The 21,653-nt window shown below is 37.7% G+C and overlaps 1 protein-coding gene across 1 annotated transcript in view; it reads left to right on the top strand.

Annotated features, from left to right (window-relative positions):
* REV3L (REV3-like, polymerase (DNA directed), zeta, catalytic subunit) overlaps positions 1-21,653 on the top strand; it is a gene marked incomplete at its 5' end in the record, with an annotated part of 77,037 nt that overhangs the window by 6,051 nt on the left and 49,333 nt on the right. Inside the window, 8 exons of the mRNA XM_010291777.1 lie at positions 2,796-2,892; positions 11,872-11,966; positions 12,503-12,607; positions 13,568-13,652; positions 13,738-13,890; positions 14,193-14,311; positions 16,881-17,118; positions 21,097-21,236. Coding sequence (XP_010290079.1) covers positions 2,796-2,892; positions 11,872-11,966; positions 12,503-12,607; positions 13,568-13,652; positions 13,738-13,890; positions 14,193-14,311; positions 16,881-17,118; positions 21,097-21,236 — 1,032 coding nt within the window. The remainder of the gene's footprint in view (positions 1-2,795; positions 2,893-11,871; positions 11,967-12,502; positions 12,608-13,567; positions 13,653-13,737; positions 13,891-14,192; positions 14,312-16,880; positions 17,119-21,096; positions 21,237-21,653) is intronic.

Below are 21,653 nucleotides of genomic sequence, written 5' to 3'. Positions count from 1 at the left end.
ATAGGATAAAAGCAAGAAAATGACAGGCTACCTTGTCCTGGCTTGATCAGATAATGGCAGCAGTGCTGCTAGCAAGAGTCACACCGCTTTGCGTGGCTCCACATCACACAGGTACAACTAGCCTGCCTCAGTCTGTTGCAGTCCCCAGGCACAGGATCACTATCTACTACTCCTAGCCCAGCAACTGAGTGACACATGGTTTGTTCCTGGTACAACCTCAGAGAGGCAGTGTTGTCAAGAGGCCAGTCCTTGCACATCAGCCATGAGAAACACCATCCCTTCTAAGCTCAGGCCTGTTGGAGTGGTGTAGAAGGCACAGCCTCTGCTTACGACTGACACGCTTACCTGCCTGTTCCACAGCTTCTGTGTTTTGGGGGTATGCATTCCTTTTAATCAAGTGTAGCTCGTGCCATGCAGGCAAGGCTGAACATTGTTTCTTAGATGACAGTAAAAGCCTTTGCCTAAAGATGGGGAGCAAACACTTACTTTTCTTCCCTTGCAGATGATGATATAAAAATAGTTCTGGCAAGGAACAGAAAATTCAATAATAGGTCAGTTCCTAAATGTAAGTAAGCAGCCTCAGGAGCCTGTTTCCAGTGGTATTTTTTTCACTGAGATAAGTAGATTGTTTTGAAGGCTGAGAGAGGTCAGCAGGCAAATTTTTAGTAACAGGAATGCTCTGCCTTCATCAGCCTGTATCCAGAAGATGCAGGAGTTCTTTTTTTCAAGTTCTTCTCTTTATGGATAGTGAGGAAAGAAGGCTGCAAATTCATTTGTGTACCTGTGCCACTAAAACTATTACAAAACTTTTGTTTTCATTAGTTGAATCTTCTTCAGTGACTCTGAAAGACCCTGATGTGTCACTGCTACTGTCTTTAAAGATCTTCATGTCAAGAAAAGGGGAATATTGAGTTTCTTCTTAATATGAAGAAACAACCTTACATAGGAATTTGAGCCTTGATTTTTAAAAGTATTTGACAGTAGAGTTCCTAAGGAATTAAGAAAGGGGGTAATGCACTGAAAGTGCTCTGGTGTAGTATTTGAAATATGATTTTTAGAAATAATAGTATATATTTTACCAGTTGGCCTATAATCTCGCATAGCTGTTGTGATGTATTTTCCTTTACAATATACAACTATTCAGCCCTCTTTCATCAACTCAGAATATTAAAGTTGCAGATGGAAAGTAACAAGAGATGTTTCCATGCATAGTCAGCTTGCATTTTAATACAAAGAATTAGCTGATATGCCACACAGTGAAAACATGGCTGTGTTTCTTCCTGGACCTGCTCTGCCCAGGGGCAAGGTCGTCCCTTTTGAACAGCATAGACACTAAGCTACACTAGGTTTGAACTGGGTCTGTGTAAACGGCATCAGATATTTTGTGTTGTCTTTCTGGAATCACCTGCTTAGGCATCGCAGTGGATAGGTCATCTCAGTGCAGGTGTGGCTGAATATGAACTAGCTCCTGTATAAACACAAGCATGTCTTTTCATCAACTTAAGTGCCACATTCCGTGTGAGTGTAGTGTCTGTGTGCCCCATCAGTGCACTTAAGACTCTGATGTAGGGACAGGGTTTGCAGGAACTAGTCTGGGTGCAGTAGGGTTGGTCTGGAACATATTTAATTAAGCCTGCTGGATTTTGGTTGCCTCTATTTGTAGCTTCTAAGGCACTTCTGGCATGGTGTTTCCCAGTTGCTTCTGCAGTAACTATATTATTCAGGGATTTTTGCCACATGAGATATCTCAATCCCTGCTGTTCCAAGTAGTGGAATTCACAGACAAGATTCTGTTATGAAATTTACTCTTAAATTATAGAATAAAAATATATGTTTTCATAAATATTTATTTATTGAAGGCCTCTGACAATTGACTTGTTAAATATACAGTAACTGAACAAGTGCAAAAGTGTTTGCTATCACTGAAGGGTAAACTTTATACCAAAAAAAACCTTGCTACTGTGTGACAGCAACATAGATGAGAAAATTCAGGGTTCAAGCTGGTCTTTCCCACTCATCTGGGAGACTAAGTAGTTTTCAGGGTCTTCTCCCATTCTACCTCCCCCCAACTCCATTCCTGGGCTTTTTTCTTTCTTGTGCCACATCCTGTGTATATTGTCTTTACTTCCTCTGAAGAGTGAAAGTTTAGGAGGAGACCACAAGGAAGGCAGTAAATCTTCAGAGTGGACTTCTCCAGCATGACTTTGGAGCACACTTCCTTACATTGAGATCTCCGAGCAAACTCACATCGTGTTTTCTTTATTTGTAGGTCAGACAACATCTGCCTTCATTGCAGGTGTCCACTTACTGCTGCTGCCACTGTATCTGGAATATGTTGTATATTCTCTCGCAGCTCACATATAAGAAAGAGGAAAAGTGTGAAGTAGAATTTAGTGTTTTCTTTGGCTTCTGATTTCCATTGGGATCTGACCTGAGGACCCAGACACCTTGGAATCCTGAAGTTCACATCAGACTCTGCATGATTTACTTTGAAACTCGAGCGAATAGAAAAAGATTGAATTTAGGTTAAGATATGACTGGAAAACAGCAAGTGTAATTCTAATAATGTCAGTGTGTTGAGAATATATTTTTCTTTTGATATGTATCTACATGTTAGAAAGTTAAATCATTTAATTGACAGTATAGTTAGTTTTTGAAGATGGTATCATGTGGTGCTACCTTTAGGAGCATTTGGACTGGTAGTATTAAATAATAAATACAATTATATATTTATATGTGTAAAAAAAAATTGCAGCATAAATGAATTAATTTCTCATTCTATTTTTCTTTCTAAGGTGATACATCAGGTGTAAGTAAACGTCAAAGAATTCGTTTGCCAGAAAATTCAAACAGTGCATCTTTCATGGAATGGGAAGAAGATGAAATACCAAGGTCAGCATGTCAAATTTTTTTTATGTATGCTGTATTTTAATATACATTTATCAACTTGTATATACTACGGGGTTCCAGTCTCTTATTTAAAGGACCCTTATATGTTTTATATGTTAAAAAAAGGCAGGGGAGGCTAATGTGACACAAATGATTGTTACTTAGTTTCTTTGTATAGTTTTGGTCATCTGACATTTTCTGGTGTATGGTTGTGAAAATCTAACTGGGGATAACAATGGGAATATATGCAGCAAATTCAACTTTCTGCGTTTTGGAAGATACATTTCTAGCTATTGACTCCTGATGAAAAGCTAAGCAAGTTTAATAGTTATAGGGAATACTTACACCTGAGTTCATACATTTTGTTTTTTGTAATCACCCTTGACTAACATGAATAGTGTGCTGTCAGTATTCCAGTTTGTCAATTTCGGATAGCTACATTCAGCTTCGAATTTTCATGTCTGTCTCTCCCATGTTCTTCCTTTTTTCTAGACATTTCCTAGTCTACAGCTTGTAATTTCTAATAGCTTTAGCTCTATATGAAAAGGATTATATTTGGGATATTGGGGGTTTTGGGGCTGGGGTTTGGGGGAGAGAAACAGACAGTATCTGGTGCTACCTTGATTTGTATAGTTTACCCATAGCAAGTTCATTATTTAAGCTACTTTCCAATGTTTGACAGATCCTGTAAATACTCTCATCTTGTAGTCTTCTCAGTCTTTGGGTAGTTCCTGTCATTCATCTGAATAGCTTATCATGCCCAGTATGCCACGCTGCTTGCTAGCATTATGTACTGGGAGCATTCACTTCCCCAGTAGAAAGTAATTGCCTTGAAACCATACTTCAGATTTTTCTAGTGTGCAAAAACTTGAGCTTGTGCAAGGTAGCATCTGTTTTTCTGATTCTACTACTCCTACTTTAAGTAGGTTTTGTAGAACATTTATCTGTTGTTTGTCTTGTGACTTTTACTTGTGGTCAATTTGTACACAGTTGCTTTTAGGCTTCTTCTCCTTTTTCACTGCATACTTCATTTATAGTCTGTTTCAACCTTTGTTTGGCTCTGTTATGTAAGCCATGTTACTTAACCTTTGGGGGGTTGAATCATAAGTTAGAGCAGGATTATCTGATGTTACTCTACACAGATCTAAGGCAGGCAGATAAAAAGAAGGCAGCACTTCCTGGCGCTCAGACCCAGAGAGGGATAAGCCCAGCATAGCAGGAGCCTAGGGTGTTTTCTCTGCAGGCTTCTCAGCCTTATGGCTGTATCCACAAGCCTTCTTTCCTCCTTACACACTCTTGTGTATACCATCAGGGGTTTAACACCTCACTTGTGCCAGTTCTTCTCCAGCTCTCAACACACTTCTCAGCAGTGGGATGTTAGCAGTAATGGGGCAAATATCAAGCCTGTCCATTTCCCGAGCATTCATTCTCTGTACTTTTGCCAGTAGGAATTTCTTTCTTGAATGTAAAGCCTGAATACTATGTAGTATACCAAACAAATTCTCTCTAGCCCAATATGCAACGATACTGGTAGCTCTCTCCCTGATATGCTTTAGTCTCATTTTCCATGTCAGTTTGGCTTATAAATATTTTAAGATTTATTAGTACAAGATGTTTCTCCTCTTCCTTTTTTTCCAAGTGATAATCTTCCATTTGGAGTCCCTTATAAGTTTATATAGGGTCTTGCATCCCATTTTTAAATGTCATCCTGTTTCTATTATTCTAGTTCTAAGTTACCCTGCTTTTGTTTCATGATGCTATGATCTGGTTATATATCCAGTATGTCTACCAGCTTGCCTTATTAGCATATTTCATTACTACACTCCTCTGTTTCCTGCCAACAATATTAATGAGATGTGAAATAAACTCAGTCCCAGAAACTGGTCTATATTCAATTCTACAAATTTTGTATCAGCCCTCAGTCTTTTTTATGTAACCAATAGGAATTTCGCCTTTAGACAGCTCTTAAAGTGCTTTAATAATTTAGGAACTAATTTACACCTCCTCCAACTGAAATTGCTTCCCATTCAATACTGTGTCAAACGTTCCTTTGTCTAGACAATAAATTACTTTATTAAAGGTGTTCTAGCATGGCTGTCTTCCACATGCTGTAGGATGTACATGCCACTGTAAAGTTACAAACCTAAGCTCCTTTCCATTCCTGATTTTACTCTGTTCTATATCTACAAACTTAATTGCCTGTTATAATTTCTCCTGCATTATTTATAGGAGGCATCAACTGGAAACAATATTCTTGTAATCAAACCCATACTGCAGTTTGTCCCACTTTTCAGATGACCTTCCTACTTTCCTTTAGGAAAAGTTATAAAGAAAAGTCCTTTCCTTTAGGAAAAGGAAAGTAGAGAATTTCCTTTAAAATTCTGAAAACTTGCATGTAGGTTGGTTTAATGGACCCGTAACTGTCATGATCAACCTTGCTGAGGGTAAATCTGACCCATATAGTATGTGAGATATCTATCCAAGGAAACCCTTGTAACTGTTTCCTAAAATGATTGTGACTCAGATTTTTTTTCCATACTGTTTTTATTCTTGTGGTCTACATCATTACTTGATATCTTTAAAGCTTCCCTTCTTCCTTTATTTCTATCTTTCCTTAACAAAGTATATTCTGTATTTCTAAACATTTGGTTTCTGTGTAAAGCTGTATCAACAGCTATATTTATTTCTAGTTTCATGTGCAATGTCAGCACTTTATTATTCAGTTTTCTTGAATTCAAGTTGAGATGTTTAACTGTTTCGTGACTTGTTCAACAAAAAAAATTTTACTTACTGTATTTCACCATTTGACTGCCTTTTCCAGCAGCAGTTGGAGTTTCTCCTATGTGTCAATGTTGAACTTCTAAGTCTGAGATCTCACCAGAGTGGAGTAGAGGGGCAGAATCACTTCTCTTAACCTGCTGGCCACACTGCTTTTGGTGCAGCCCAGGAGACACTTGGCTTTCTGGGCTGCGAGCGCACATTGCCGGCCTATGTCCAGCTTTTCACCCACCGGTACTGCCAAGTTCTTCTCAGCAGGGCTGCTCTCAATCCCTTCATCCCCCAGCCTGTATTGATACTGGGGTTGCCCCGACCCAGGTGCAACCTGGGAAATGGAGAGATCTGACAAGTAACATTATTGCACAGTCTATGAGTTATGGAATATTAAAGATTTCTACTAGATTTGTGACTGTTGTAATTGCTTTTCTCACTGTCAGGATATACATGTTTTTATTTAGCTATTTGATTCGTCATAAAATGTGCACATTATTCAAGTCACTGGAACATCCTGCAACTAAAGATGTTTTTTCTTCCATGAACAAAATATGGAAAATTATATGTGAAAGTTTAGAGGCCTTATCAGTGCATTTTAGTGACACATTTCAGATTCTCTGTGGGGTTAATTTTTTATCTACTATCCTCAGTTTAACATTATAAATACCTGAGATGTAGTCATCACAGAACTTGTTTCCCTAGGCTGTCATTAACGTTGGTGAATTAAGATACTGACCTTGATGTCCATTATTCAGGGGTTTTGAGGGCTTTGATCTAGATAACTGTATGTAGTGGACACTTTTTTTAATTGTGTGTCCACTATTGCTTTAATTCATTGCCTCAGCATCTGAGGAACCAAACCTTGATACTTTCTTTGAGCACAGGTTTCATCCTACATTGTTATTATAATAATTATGCCAGTGGATAGTGCCAACAAACTTTCACATTCTTCAAAAATAAGGACGGTTCTCTCTAGTCTCAAAATAATTTATTTGGAGCTTTTTCTACAAAGGTATGATGGATTTATATTGCGGTTTTTCAGCATAGTGTGCAGGTATGAATATTTTAAATTAGTTGGTTTGAGTATCTCAAGTAGCCTAGTCATGGCAGCTCAGTGTTGTGCAACCCTGATTTATCTTGCTGCTTAGGAGAGTAAACTTTTGTTCTCTTGCAGCTGGGTTGCTTCCATTCCTATGCCACCTCACTTAACCCTTCCTATCATATATCTGTATTATAGGTTGTACTTTGTGAACAATTCTATGTTCTTTTTTACAAAATTAAACCTAGATGCTATGAAAAGCTTTGGCTGTGATTTTCTAAGTCTTTTTTTTTTTTTTTTCCCCTAACCTTGTTCTAATACAGATACTCTCAAATTGTGGTTTTGACATTACATAAAATTATCTTTTTCTTTGGAAAACTAGTGCATGTGATGAGGCAGGTGGTTAGTCTGTTGTATAGGGCAATCTGTGTCAAACAGACCACTTCCAAGTATCTTCCAAGGCATAAGAACTGCTAATTACCTGAAGTAGTTCATACTTTCAACTAGCTGCAGCTAGGAGACTGGACATGTTCTGACTTATTCATGCTCTCTTCTCACCTGCTAATTGCAGCACAGTAGCTGCTCACGATATGTGGTTTGATCTGGGAGAGTAGGAGATACTGCTGCTTCGTGTATTTTCCTGATGTGTTGTGCATGTTTGTTTTAGGTGAGCAAAACCAGCAAACCTAACAGCTGACCAAGCTGTTGACAGTACTCAGATCAAATAGTTCTCAAAGACGCGTGTAATCATGTTAAATAACGGTACTCCAGGACAGTTTGTACTCCTCCCTCTCCCCCTGACATTTTTGTTTTAGAGTAAATTAAAATGTTAGAAGGGCCAGTCAAAGCTGTTTTGTTTTCATATGCCCTTTGAGGTTTTTCCTGAAGTGGGAACAAATGGCTCCTTGGCCTTTGTGGCTTACCTGGATGTTGCAGAAGCTTGTGGTGCTACTGCCCTGACTTCTGTTAGTGCAAGTGTCTAATGACTCACCTTGACAAGGATGTTAAATGCCAAGTTAATGAATCTACTGTATTGAGAAAACACTTTTGAAATCTAATAAAAATCTCACTGTACATGTCAGTTGTCTTTATTAGTCTCCACATCAGTCTTTGGAGTGTGCAGTTTTGACTACCACCCCTGCCTTAATCCTGAAAACATTAATGAGAATTATGATGATAAATCCTAAATTTGTTTCAAAAAAGGGCTCTTGTTATCTCAGTGTTTTTAATTTGAATAATACGCCATGTTAATCGGAATACTGTAGTTTTTGATAGAAAGACTCCTTATATCTGTTTGATTTAGAGTTTGGGCAAAATGAGCTTTTCTGCTTCTAATTGCCTAAATAATTTGAGTCTTGGTGACTTGCAGACAAAGAACATGCTTTAAATTAATATTATTGTGGAAGCAGACTAAAGTTATAGTGACAACTACCAGTTTGTTTTGAATTCATCAATATTGAATTTAGTGTTATTTTGTAGGATAAATGCATATTATAATCTCTAAATAAATAATTAATCAGATTATTTGGAAAGCTCTTAGCTAACTTTGTCTGCAGTATTGATCAATTCTCAAGACAAATCACTGGCCATACTCTTCATAGGGATGTGGAAAACCAAGACATGTCTTTTTGACAAAATGTCCAAGCTAGTTAAAGGGAAGAAAATAGAAAGCTTGGTTTTTTTTGTCAGAGGAAAGGCAAATGTTTCAGTTAATGGTTTTAGTCATCAAACAAACTCGTCAGAAGTAGGTCATTAACACTAAAAATACATTTTGTCTTAAACTTTTCAAGAATTTTCTTTCTCTCTCTTTTTTTTTTGTTTTTTTGTTTTTTTAATGGGACTGTTTAAATAAAGAGAAAATTAGTGAAAGTAGAAAGCTCAGAGCTTTACAGTTGTATAGAATCCTAGAATCATACAATAATTTGGGTTGGAAGGGACCTTTAAAGGCCATCTAGTCCAACGCCCCTGCAATGAGCAGGGATGTCTTCAACTAGATCAGGTTGCTCAGAGCCCCGTCCAACTTGACCCTGTTGCCAGGGATGGGGCATCTACCACCTCGCTGGGCAACCTGTGCCAGTGTTTTGCCACCCTCATTGTGAAAAATTTCTCCCTTCTATCTCATCTAAATCTTCTGCCTTTTAGTTTAAAACCATTACCCCTTGTCCTGTCGCAACAGGCCCTGTTAGAAGTTTGTCCCCATCTTTTTTGTAGGCCCCCTTGAAGTACTGGAAGGCTGCAGTTAGGTCTCCCCAGAGACTTCTCTTGTCCAGGCTGAAGAGCCCCAACTCTCTCAGCCTGTCCTCATAGCAGAGGTGTCCCATTCCTCTGGTCATTTTTGTGGCCCTCCTCCAGACCAGTTCCAACAGGTCCATGTCTACCAAACCAGTCAAAGACATGTCTTGACCACGTTTCTGGTCATTTACATGTCTCATTTAGCAAAGGACAGTATTAAAATCAGAAACTTTTCTGATATCGGTGACCATTGTGTATTGTGGTCCCTTTTCACTTGTTCCCAGAAACGCTTTGATTTCATGAAGGGAGCGGACAAAATTTTTGCAGCTTCCTCCCTTGTTCTTGTTTCCCAGCAATCTTGCAGTTCGTTCTTATTATGTGATGAAAATGCAAGTTTCGGCTTGCCTGCAGTTCCTGTTGCCTGCCATGCAGGGAGTCTCTGAATGCTTTGATGAATACAAGCACCCAAAGTGCATGACATGAAAAGTATGCATCTTGATCATATTATGGACTTGTTTCTCAGCTGATGGCATGATTGGGAAGGGAGGGAAGTGATTGCAGTGGATTGTCCTTCAAGTGTGCGTTAGGGTATGGGCAGTCTAATTCTGCTAAAAAGCTGAGCTGCTTTGGTTTAGGAGTTCTGTGATCTACGCTCTTAGTTCTCACAATAACTCTGAAACAGTACTGCTGACTGGAGGGATTAGTAATCATATATTAATGCACGGCATCTTACAGTTGTTAATGAATTCTACAGAAGTGCTTCACAACTTCTGCCAGACTACTTTTGGATGTTTAGAATAAAGAAATATCCTGCTCTGCCTTCTTTTGCTGTAACTGAGTGAAACATACATTTACATACAGAGTGAAAAATACATTTACTGTATTAATGCAGCCACAAAATGTGACATCACAAATTTTAAAATATGGCCACCAACAAATTATTCTAGAAATTTTGTTTTCTCTGTTTTTAAACTACATGCTTTCAAAATATTAAGTGTCGGGCAATTTCTAAAATTGATTTTCAAGATGCCTATTTCTTATCCCTCACTCCATTAAAAATCCAATTGCTGAGATTTGTGTTTTGTTTCTCAGTTTCGTATTATGTATAACACAGGATTTTACTTTTCAGTAGAACTTATGCTATTATAATGTGATAACAGGAGAGCAAAGATGATTCTCGAAAGCTGAGTCTGCTGCTGTAGAGAGGTTGAGGTTATCACAGTAACCTCTGTCAGCCTTACGTAGGGGAGTATTTTTTTTCTTACCCCAGAGTAAAGTTACACATCAGCTGAGTAATTGAACTGGTAATACAAACTGAACTTTGTATTACTGTGGTATATAGAGTCAACAACCAAATATCTAGATCTCCTTTTAGTCCTCTCTGTCTTTTCCCTTGTAAGTGCCAGTAAATAGATATTTTAGGATTGGTTTAATTTCTTCTTAGATTTCTAACACTGTTTATTTCTATCTTGTTCAGTTCTCTATCTAAACAGTTAAGCTAACAAGCTGTAAGTTTACTCTGTTGTTGGTTTTTTTAATCTCCCCTGGAGATTAAAAAAAAAAAAAAGGTGGACTTTTTCAGAACTTAACTCTTTTATGGTTAAAAATAATTCTCTGGTTTCCCTGTAAGGTGTCAATGTTCGTATTTCAATTGATACAGATGTAATAAAGTAGTTATAGCCTAACAGTTTCAGTTTTCTCTGCATGATACTGTCATCTAACAGTCTACAAAGCAAAGTATTTGTTTTCCAGTGCCTTTCTTAATCTTTATGAAGTTCACACACTATTGTGGGTCTAATAAATAATTCTTGCTTTTGTAATCACAAATGAATGGGTTTGTTATCTTAAACTAAGTCGTATGGTACATTGATACACTTCAGAAATGTTAGATCTCCATTCTGCTGACAGAACCGGACATCAGTGAATGTAGTGACTTCTATTCAAAGCTTATAGAGAGCACTGAAAATATTCATAAATTATATCTTATATCCCATGCTGAGATTTTTGAGGCTCTGTGTATGTCAGGGAATGTAGGAATACAAGTAAAATACCAGTTAATTAACCTAGACAAAGGGTCCTGAAGAATAGCATTATTTTAACCATGGCGAGCTTGGAGTGGATTTTCTGTGTTTCCTTAAAAATTTGCAAATGGTAAACAGACTTCCACATAAACCTGGGAGGTTCCTCTTTCTTAGCTTCCTCCATGGACTCCTTAAAATTAGTACACTGACAGCAACAGGTGGAAGGCCGCTGACCTTAGCAGATCTGAAAACGCACTGCAGGAAGATACCAGAACATTGTACAACAAGCTTGAATCTGTTTCTAGTATTTTAAGTCTTAACCAAGCCAGTTACCCTTAGTTCTGCACGTATTTGGGATGCTAATACTCTGTTTATATTTACCAGGCTACCTCTAAGCCCCCTAAATAAATTTAAAAAAACTGAAAAATAAAACACTTTTTGCTTCACTTCCCTTAGTTGGAAGTGTTAAACTGTTTTGCATTGCTCTGAATTGTGAATGTGAGAGAAAAATTCTTGTCACTCTGTTTTTTGGGCGCAAGATCATGCAAATGCAGATGGTCCTATTGGGTGAGAGTTCTACAGAACATTTCGTCTTGCATTTGAGGAGAACAGTATTGTAATTGCTGTAGTATTTAGAGTTCTTTACCACTTCTCCCCAGAAAAGAAAAAGCTAATCCCTTTAAGTTGAAGATACAGATTTCTCATCTAATTAGATTTGAATATGACCATTAATTTAAGGACTTGCGGGTGAGGATGAGAACTGGTAATTCTGTATTGAGGTACTCACCCGCATTCCCCTCTGAAATATTTTAGATGTTAGTCCTGTTAGAAAACAGTGATGACGCATGTTTCAAAATCAACATATTGATTAAATATTGATTAATTTTATATTAACCTGTACTATTTATGTCATCACAGCTCTTTAATGTTGAACGGTGTTCAGCCACAAAGTACCTGTGAATTGGAAGTGGATGCAGTAGCTGCTGACATTTTAAATCAACTGGATATTGAAGGTGAAGTGTTAATAACTTTCTATGTAAAATGTTCTAAGGCAGGAGCTATATTGCCGTGTTTTTTCAAGGCTCGGCTTAGTTAAGCCGCAATCCAGATTTCTGTGTCAGTGAATTGCTATCTACAAACTTGAAGTTTTCTAAAAAAATAAGAATTAAATGAACTCTGAAAAAAAACATGTTATAAGAATAGCCTATTGTCAGAGCAATGGAAAGAGGTTTTTGTTAATGCATAACAGAATGTTTCAGAGCTATAAGAAGAGTAAGTGAAATATCAACATCAAGTATGTGTGCATGTGTGTACATACATACACACACATACTTGGTGAGAAGACCAGCAAAAGTCAAAGGTCGAGATAACAAATAGGACATCTGCATAACACTGAATCCTAGACTAAGGCAAGAATTGCAATTAAAAAAACAACAGGTTAGAATGAAAAAAAGAGATGAAGAATGTCAGAATCTAATGGGGGGGGCGGGGGGGAAGAATGCTTCATCACGTTGACAGACTTCCCTTTGTGTAATAATGCGTATTTCAGCCCAGATTGGCAGAAACCCTGGTTTGCAAGCTATATGGGAAGATGAAAAGCAGCGACGGAGACAGAAATGTGAATCTTCTCAGATTAAGCCACCTGAGTCACAAGGTAAAAAAAAAAAAAAAGTGCAGCTGTTTATCAAAAACTTTGAATGAGAAGCAAGCAGGAGTAGAATTTAAATCAGTATATCAAGTTTGAGGGCTTTTTAGATGTACTGTTTTTTTTAGTTCCAAGCTTACTGATTGTCCAGTATGCGTATTCCAATTTTAAAAGCAAGATACATAAACTTGCCTAAAAACATCATGATTCAGCTAGTGGCAAAGCATTCAAGGCAGAATGAAAGATAATGACAGTTAAGATTGCATGCTTTATGATGGAAAACATTTAAATGTTTAAATAGTGGGTAAATTAAATCTCTTATCTTGAAGCTTTCTGTGGTAGTTTATGCATAAGGGCAGTTCCTTTGAATTTCTGTGGAGTTATAGCTGAGGTGGTGTTAGATGAAAATTCTAAAAAGATGGACAAATCCCTGTATTTTTATGTAAAATTCATTGCACAGGGAAGACCGTGCTCCGCAAATTAATTGCATAATGAACAGAGCTATTCTCTGCAGAACCTAGGCCATGTTTCTTTTAAAATATGAATGATATTTGGCAAGTAAGCCAGAGGATTGCAAGCAGGGAAGAGGCAGATTCCTGGCTAAGGCAGACAGTTTTCTGTGTTTTGGGTTTTTTTCCTGCATTTGTGTAGTGTTATTCAGGCTGCGTAAATCAGACTTTTCAAAATTGTTCACTGATTATTCTTTTCCTGGATGCTCACCTTGGTGTAATTGCAACATGATTTGTAAATGCTGTTGATACTTGCAGTTGCAAATGAGATCAGTGGAAGTATGTGAAGTATTTTAAAGTGTTTAAATACACTTGAGAAATTGGCCCTCAAATTTGGCACTTAAAATTAGTGGACACTTCAACTTTGAGCCATCTCCTAATAGAATTAGTAATTTTATCTGCTCTCTGTGTTGAGAGGTCAAAGTAAAACTGAATAACGCATATTTTAAAAATTTTAAAGACCGTGGATTTGTGCCAGCAACGGAGAGTGAAAAATTTTTTCAGAAGAGACTTAAAGAAATCCTCAAGCAAAATGACTTCTCTGTGTAAGTGTTTAGCCATTTGCCATACAGTATAGTATTCTATGCAAACCTTAAATATGCATTTAAAAATTGGTTTTCAATTAACTAGAACGTTGTCAGGATCAGTGGACTACAGCAATGGATCAGAGGAGTTCTCTGCTCAGCTAACACTACATTCTGAGGTACTTTCTCCTGAAGCCTTTCAGTGTACACCAGCTAATATGGTAGAAGTGCATAAAGATAAAAAGATGAACAAAGGTGAGTATTTTTAATAGCATAATTGTTTATGCATAAATCTGTGTCATGCTTTGGCTGTTTATACTATTAGCAGAAGCAAGCCAAGGAAGATCTGATTGTCCGTTACGAAAAAACGAAGAGTAGTTTTGCTTTTATTTTCGTCATTGTTAGAGTAAGCCTTTCTAAAATTGCTATAGCAAATAATGGAAACATACTTGCACAGTAAAATCCATTTTGAAGTGACTTGCTTTCATAATGTATTGATGTCTGTGACTCTCTGAAGTTCTATCCTTTCTCTTTTTGTTCTCCTTTTAAAGAATCCAATAGGATGCATACTGATAAAGAAGAGGAAGCACTTATTAATGAAGAAGCAATTTTAAACATTGTGGAGAACAGTCAGAGCTTTCAGCCTTTGTCTCAGAGACTGAGTCAGACTACAGTTTTTAGTGAGTATGACTGGAATGTCTTTTCTTCCAGGCTGTTTTATTGTTCCACACTCTTTGTGTTCACTTACATTACCAGTCATGAAAGAAAGTAAGTAGTTTAGCTCAGGGAGTTTGTCAAGCAGTTTGAGACTTTACACACACACCCTACCACCACCACCAAAAAACCAACTTATAATTTCTAAAAAAGTCACCAGGACAGTATTTGTAGAGGCTACTGTGCTTTACTGGTTCACTAAGCTTGTCCTCCTGCTAGGTCAGCTAAATGCAACCTCTTACAGGTATTGCTCTTCCTTATGCTCCTAGGGTGATAGGACTAAAACTATCAGAATAAGGAGGATTTTGACTGTCTAGCAATTATATTGTTGCAGTTACTGCATCTTTTGTACAGTTACAGTAGAGAACATGCTCACGGTCTATCTTTAGAAACTCAGCTGTTTGGAGATACTGGGCGATAGTAGACTGATAATGAGAGCCAAGCTGCAGCAGAGCATTTCCCAAAATTTATGGATACAAAAGAACGGTTGAAGGCAAAGAAACAAGAAGTAAATCATTAAAGAGGGGGAGAAAAACTATAACAGCAAATGCGGATGGCATGAAGGGGAAAAGACAATAAAATAACACAACAAAGGAACTTGTATGAGAAGCTACTTCAGGTAGAAATAGTTCAAATACTCTAGAGGTGATGAAAAGCGCATAGTTCAAGCTATCTCTATATACATTCTTATGTAAATATAAGGTATAATGTTAATATGCATTTAAGTTGATACTACAAGGTTTGGGGAGCAGATACCTAAAACTCATAGTCTCCAATGCTTTTGATACCTATACGGTGTGAATACGTGTATGGGCAACAAGATACAATATGGGCAACTAATACATATCTATAGGTAACAATATACATCAGTATACAATCTTTCCTTGCAAAGAAGGGAGGAGTGGATGGAGTGAGATTAAGAGTATTTTTCAGTGCTGTTTTATTTTGCAGAAAGTAGGCAAGATTTTAGTTATGGAAGTTTTATAGGCAAGGATTTGGATTTATCGAAAGAACTATAAGTAATTACATGGGAGTTGGCAAACATGAGCATTGATTTATCTTTTTTTCGGAGTGAGAAGATTGTGCTGAGAGGACGAGAAGTGGCTAAAATAGTATATAGGGTACGTCTTATGACTGTGTGTGTGAATTGGCCAACCAAATAGGAGTGTTGAAAGGGTCTTGTTTCTTCCAGTGGCTAGGGAATCACATGGAGACTTCATGACTTTGTCTTATTTTTTGTCTTTTTTCTTTTTTTTTTTTTCTTATCATGGGGCTACTAATTGCTGGTGTCTTGCGTGACCATGAGTACAACATGCTGCATCTTTGGGTCTCTCACGCTCTTGCATAGCATCGACTAGTCTTTACTATGCTTTTGTAGCGTAATGGTGTCACAGGGGCTGTGAAGTGCGCTGCTGCTGCAAAGTACACACCAAGGTTTATTCTAGTGGAAAGTAAAGGTTGGAGTCTAATGATGGACCTCACAAAGGGCAAAAAAGCTAAGAACAGAAAGCACAACTGAAAGTGGTTAATACAGAACTCTGGCAAAGGGGTTGGTTTCCATTCTGAATGGTTGCATGGTGTCTTGTGAAGCCTTTGTAAAATATGGAAAATGCCTTCCTCACCGATGTTGAGACCTATTTTATATGATTCTCAGGATCATTGTAAATCATATGATATTTCCTGAGGAAGGAAAGTAGAGATTGTAGTTCTTCAGCCAGAGGAGAAGGAGAGAGAAGTAACAAAGATGCCTGGTAGACTGGAGATCATAAATTGCTTATGAGGTCAGATGAAAGGTAAGCAGGAGGAGAGTGAGAAAAAAACTGTGACTTGAAAGGATGTTTAAGAAATAAAAGTAAAGAATGAGAAGGCAAGTGCATGAGTTAGTGTAAGCTTGGGTCAAATAAAGGAAAACAAAAAATAAAATTTAAGGGAGGAGTGATATCAGATAAACTTTAAGTGTTTAGAAGAACCTAGGAAGAGGATAGGTTATAGTGGAAAAAAAAAAAGGAAGATGAAGTTAAGCATTATAGTAAAGGACAGAAGGAAGGAAAAAGTAGTTGGTCAAAATCAGCATCACCTTTCATGAGATCCAGTGGTTGACAGTCTTCCAAGTGATAGAGAGAAGTGCCCAACAAAGTTAATGCAGACATGGAAATGATGAGAGCAAGAGAAGACAGTGATGCTTCCAAAACTGGCACTCATGCTGAAATCAGAGTGAGGCTTTACTGAATGTGAGGAGATAATAGGAGGGCGGAGAAAAAGAAGTGCTTCCACTAAATCTACTACAATGAGAAGAGGAGGGCAGAAATAAAAAAAGAAGGTTGTCAAGATTCTAGATCAAGAGCTAGAAAAGATAAGAAATCATAAAACTTGTAAAAAATAAGATCTGAAAAGAGCTTTTATTTCTGTAGCCTGCCTTGCTTGAGACAGTAACGAACTAGTAGATTTTAAAATGTTTTTTTGGTTTTGTTTCTTTGGTTTTGTGTTTTACTGATAGATTATAATACATTCTACTTGTATGGGCTTTTTCTGCAGTGGACAGTAGTGCTGATGAGGCCATGATTGATCTTTTGGCTGGATTGGAGAATGATGGATATCAGATGGGACGTCATAAAACACTCTGTCACCATCGTTCTCTTGGAAGCTGTCGAAATTCTCAGAACAGTGATGATGAAGAAAATGAGCCACAGTGCGAGAAAGAAGAAATGGAACTTAGCTTGTTAATGTCCCAAAGGTGGGACAGTAGCATTGAAGAGCCTGGGCCAAGAAGAAGGTATATATGTGATTTTCTTTTCTTGGTATTTCTTTTCTGCCAGATCCTTCCTCTCTCCCACCCTGTCTTCAGGTGTGCCCTGAGCCTAGTGAGCTGTTGAGAGGTTGCTGACCATATTGGAAAAATCTATGCAAATCTTGGGATAGAATGCAGTTGTTCAGATGATGCTGTGAATTGTCAGTTTTATATGGAAATAAAGATTAAATGTTTAGGTTTGGCTAGACCTAAGCCTCTAGTTTGCCTTTTAAGGAAAACCTGAGTAGTTTTTTTGTCCTACAAGTGCAAATACAAAAAACTTCAGTTGTAACCTCCTCTTAAGGTCACACCTTGGATGTAGTACAAATATTAAGGTGTATCTTGTACATCTCATGTCCCTGTAACTTTTACTGAAGTAAATATTTAAGAAGTATTCTTGTGAAGACTGACCCAGAGCCTGAGGAAAACACCCATTTATTTCCATGCTCAGAGCTTAAATCAAAACACGAATGTAGCTCACTCTGCTGGACTGTTAAAGGTCAGCAGCTTGAATATTTTTAAGGCCAAGATTCTTGGAACATCTTCTCAGGTTGTACTGACCTTTTGTACAGTCTGCACTGACAGGCGTTGAAAGAAGCTATATTCAGTTTCTCTTCACCCCTGCTTTGGGCAGACCTTCTGGTATTTATAATTCTATTGGAAAGATGAGAGACTTCAGAGACATAACATTTTGATATTTGTTTTTTTTACATCAGAAATCATAATTGCTCTATGATTCAGAGAGCAAAAGAGGCATCGAAATATTTAATCTTTTCTTTCCTGAAGACATACAGAAGAGTTGCAACAGAATCAGAAGTTAAATCATTAGTCTCCTAGTTCTAGAGAGAATTAATTTCTAAAGCTACTTTTCCTATCTGACCTTTGATTTTCTTTGGTTTTTTCCCCTCACAGTAGTGTGAAAAGCTGGAATTTCCATCTAAAACGTTAACCCTCAGTTAGTGGTAGTTTCTGTGTAACACCAGCCTATATATTGCAGAATTTATTAGCTCAGGCACAGCTCTGTATGGGCATGACTGTACAACTTCTGTGGTCAGGTAGGATCCTGAAGCAATTAGCTGCTTTTATGCAATAAAGAATCCTATTTAAAAACTCATCAGACTTGATGTGCTGGTTCACTAATAACTCGCTCATATATGCCTACATCTTAATCCCAGACAGAAAGTGCTAGGGAGAATATACATACCAGGTGCCTCCACAGGAAGTCAACTCGTATTCAGAGGGAATTACAAGCTTTGTTTGTGGGATCTCTGCAGAATTTGGACTGACCTCAGAAGAGACCATCGGTATTTCTGCCCCATTCTGCTTATGCATAAAGAGCCATTTTGAGTCTGGTGGTGGATCCAACCTTATTCAGCTCGGATTTATGTAATCTGTACTGCTTACTAATTCGTCCTACCATATCCATACTATTTCTGTTATTGGGTATTCACCAATCTTCCATTATGTCAAAAAATATATTGAGATAATAAGGAGTAACAACACCCTACTGACTCAATTAAATGGCTTGGGTTTGATTTGTGCTGAACTGGAGAAAAAAGCCCATCAAGACCTGGACTTGTTCATGTGTGGTGGTATCATGCTGTGTTACACAAATTTTCCTGGAATCTAAACTGATGGGCTTGAATGCAGAGAAATCAAAGTTGTTCCCTGCAGAAGTTGTCTCCAGCCTAACTTGGATTTACTAAAGTTGACAAGATTTACTTCATGCACAGGATTATAGCATAATTCAGGTTTGAAGAAACATCTAAATGCTATATAGTCCAGTGCCTTAGTCAAAGCAGCTTTGGATTGATCAGTTGCTCAGAGCCTTGTACAAAGACAGAGATTGCATAGTCTATATGGGCAACATGTTCCAGTGTTTTAACACCCTCATAAAGAAGAATGCTTCCTTTGTACGTAACATTCCCAGAGGCAGCCCTGTGCCCATTGCCTTTTTCATATCACTGGGCACCTCTGAATCTGGGTTCATCTTCCTTATACCCACTCATCAGATACTTGACAAGTGCGACAAGATCTCCTCTTAGTTTTTTCTCAGGGCTGAGTAAGTCCTGTTCCCTTAGCCTCTCCTTATACATCATGTGCTCCAGCCCCCAGTCACCCTGGTGCTCCTCAGCTGGATTTGCTCCAGTTTGATAGTGTCTGTCTTGCAGTGAGATGCCCAAAACTGAGCACAATACTCCAAATGCAGCCTCACAACTACTGAAATTGGCCGCAGTCTTGCAGTTACAGCCCAAGATGCAACTGGCTTGCTTTGCTACAAAGGTGCACTGCACACTCTCATGTTCAACTACTTGTCCACAAGGGCTTTTGCATCCTTTTCCGCAAAGCCACTTCCTAGCCAGCTCTCTCGTGCCTGTAGCAGTGCATGGGGTTATTTCATTCCATTTGTGGGACATCTGGATTTGTCTTTTTTTTTTTTTAAGTCCATGAAGTTCCTGTCATTCCCCAGCCCATTGAGATATCCCTCGGAATAGCAGCCCTACTCTCCAGGGTATTGATTGCTCTCCCCAGTTTGATACTCATTTGCATATAGAGCTGGATGTCTTTGCACTGCACTTTTCCATGTTTTGGGAACATAGAAGAGGGAGAACTAAGCTCAGTTAGATTGTGACCACTGTGCACATAGCTGTGCTTGTTAGTTGGGTCTCTCTTCCAAGTCATGCTGCTTCTAGACTTGAGTTAGTCTGGAAATTATATAGCCATATTTGAGCCTATTGTTGTTGAACTAATCAAGAGGGCTTGATCTAGGTTGGCTCAGTGCTGAGCACATTCAGATGTCTCTGGTGTTATGATACGTATAATTCATGCTCTGGTCGAACTCCACAGATGAGTTCTTCAGAAGTATTTAGGCTAGTATGCATTTTCCTTCCTGTAACTTCAAAACCTTTGTATTTATACCTTTTAAGGCTACAGAATAATGTTTTGATAAATCAAGCTACTAGGATAGATTATTATCTTAAAAACAATAAAAAATACAAACAAAAAACCAAACCAAACAAACAAACCCCAAAACTTTAATATTTATCTGGATTTCTCTCTTGCAGCCACAGAATAGCTTATTTCTATGAAGAATTATATCCATCTCACACTTTATTTTGAAGAAAAAAATCAAATTCCTAAGTGCTTCTAGGGTTGTAATACAGTGGAGGGTTTCTGGGGAGGGGGGGTGTCTATATATTTTTTTTCTTCCCCCCCCCCAGCAGGACTGCTGATAAATGATGGTGAGTGGCTTTTTTTTTTTCTCCCCCCCCCCCCCCCCCCCATAAAGCCATGCCACCTTAAAAAGATGAAAAATTCATAGAAGCTTTTCTTTGTAGATTTACTTTTTTTTTTTCTTTCCCCCAGCAGATTTAGGACTGTAAATATGGCAGCATAGAACAGTTAACTTAGTAAAAGCAGCTTAAGTGTTAACAACACGTTGGAGACAACAGGATGTTTGAGGATGGATGGCAACAATGTTTTGGTGGTTGTGCTTTAGTTAAGCCTGCCAAGACAGAGAATTGTTATAATACAGTAAAGATTCCTTAAAAAAAAAAGTAAACATCTGTTTGCGAAGAGCTAAACTGAAATAATTTTGCACAGTTGGTTTAGTCTTCAAATTTCAAGCACTTTCAAGCAATGAAATTATATTTCAGTAAAGTTGAAATAAAATTAAGCATCTAAATGCCTTCTTGCTAACTTCTTAAGCTAGTGAATACTGCTGGGTTTGTCTGTTGTTTTTAAATGGTTGGTTACCAGTATTCCCTCTTAAAATAGACAAACATTGACTAATATTTTGAGTTTCTCAGTGAGAAATGTAACAATTTTTTTGTTTGTTTCCCTTTGTTCCCCCCAATTACACAACCATATAGTACCACGCCCCTTTGATTTTGAGGTTCCCTGTGGCTATTGGTATTTTCTAAGAGAGCATTGTGCATTAGTTAGTTCCTTCTATTTCTCTAGGTCAGTTGGCAAAAATATGCATCGAAGTTCAACAGAAGAGGATTCATCTTCAGAGGAAGAAATGGAGTGGAGTGGTAACAATATGCTCCTAACTAATATCTCTATACCTCAGTTAGATGGGACTGCAGATGAAAATGGTGGTAAGTAAATAGAAAAACAGTTTCGGAAGTTGAATTATTACCTGCGTCATAGTTTCTTTTCAGATCAATTTGCTAATTCTCAGAAGTGCTAACTGTTTTCAATTCTTGTTTCAATTGGAAGGGAATGCTCTCAATGGATTGCAGAAGCAGGCCTTTAACATCTTCCTTATAAGCCAACAATATTTTACTCTCAAAGCCCTCTACGAATTACCAGAATCTGCTTTTCCTATGGTATTAATGATCAAAAAGGCATTGTTTAATTAGTTTTATGGAAAAGATAGTTACCTTGTTGCAAGGGGCATTTTTCTGTTACTATTTGTTATGCAAATATGGTGTTAAAATTAATGATTCTGTAGGATCATTTATCCTGTTAGGACTTAATTGTAAATAGTAAATATATTATTGTGTAAATTTAGA

The sequence above is a fragment of the Phaethon lepturus genome, unplaced genomic scaffold (genome assembly GCF_000687285.1).
Source record: "Phaethon lepturus isolate BGI_N335 unplaced genomic scaffold, ASM68728v1 scaffold12887, whole genome shotgun sequence".
Lineage (NCBI taxonomy): Eukaryota > Metazoa > Chordata > Aves > Phaethontiformes > Phaethontidae > Phaethon > Phaethon lepturus.
The sequence above is the reverse complement of the archived record's forward strand: the minus strand, read 5'-3'. Positions and strand labels throughout refer to the sequence as shown.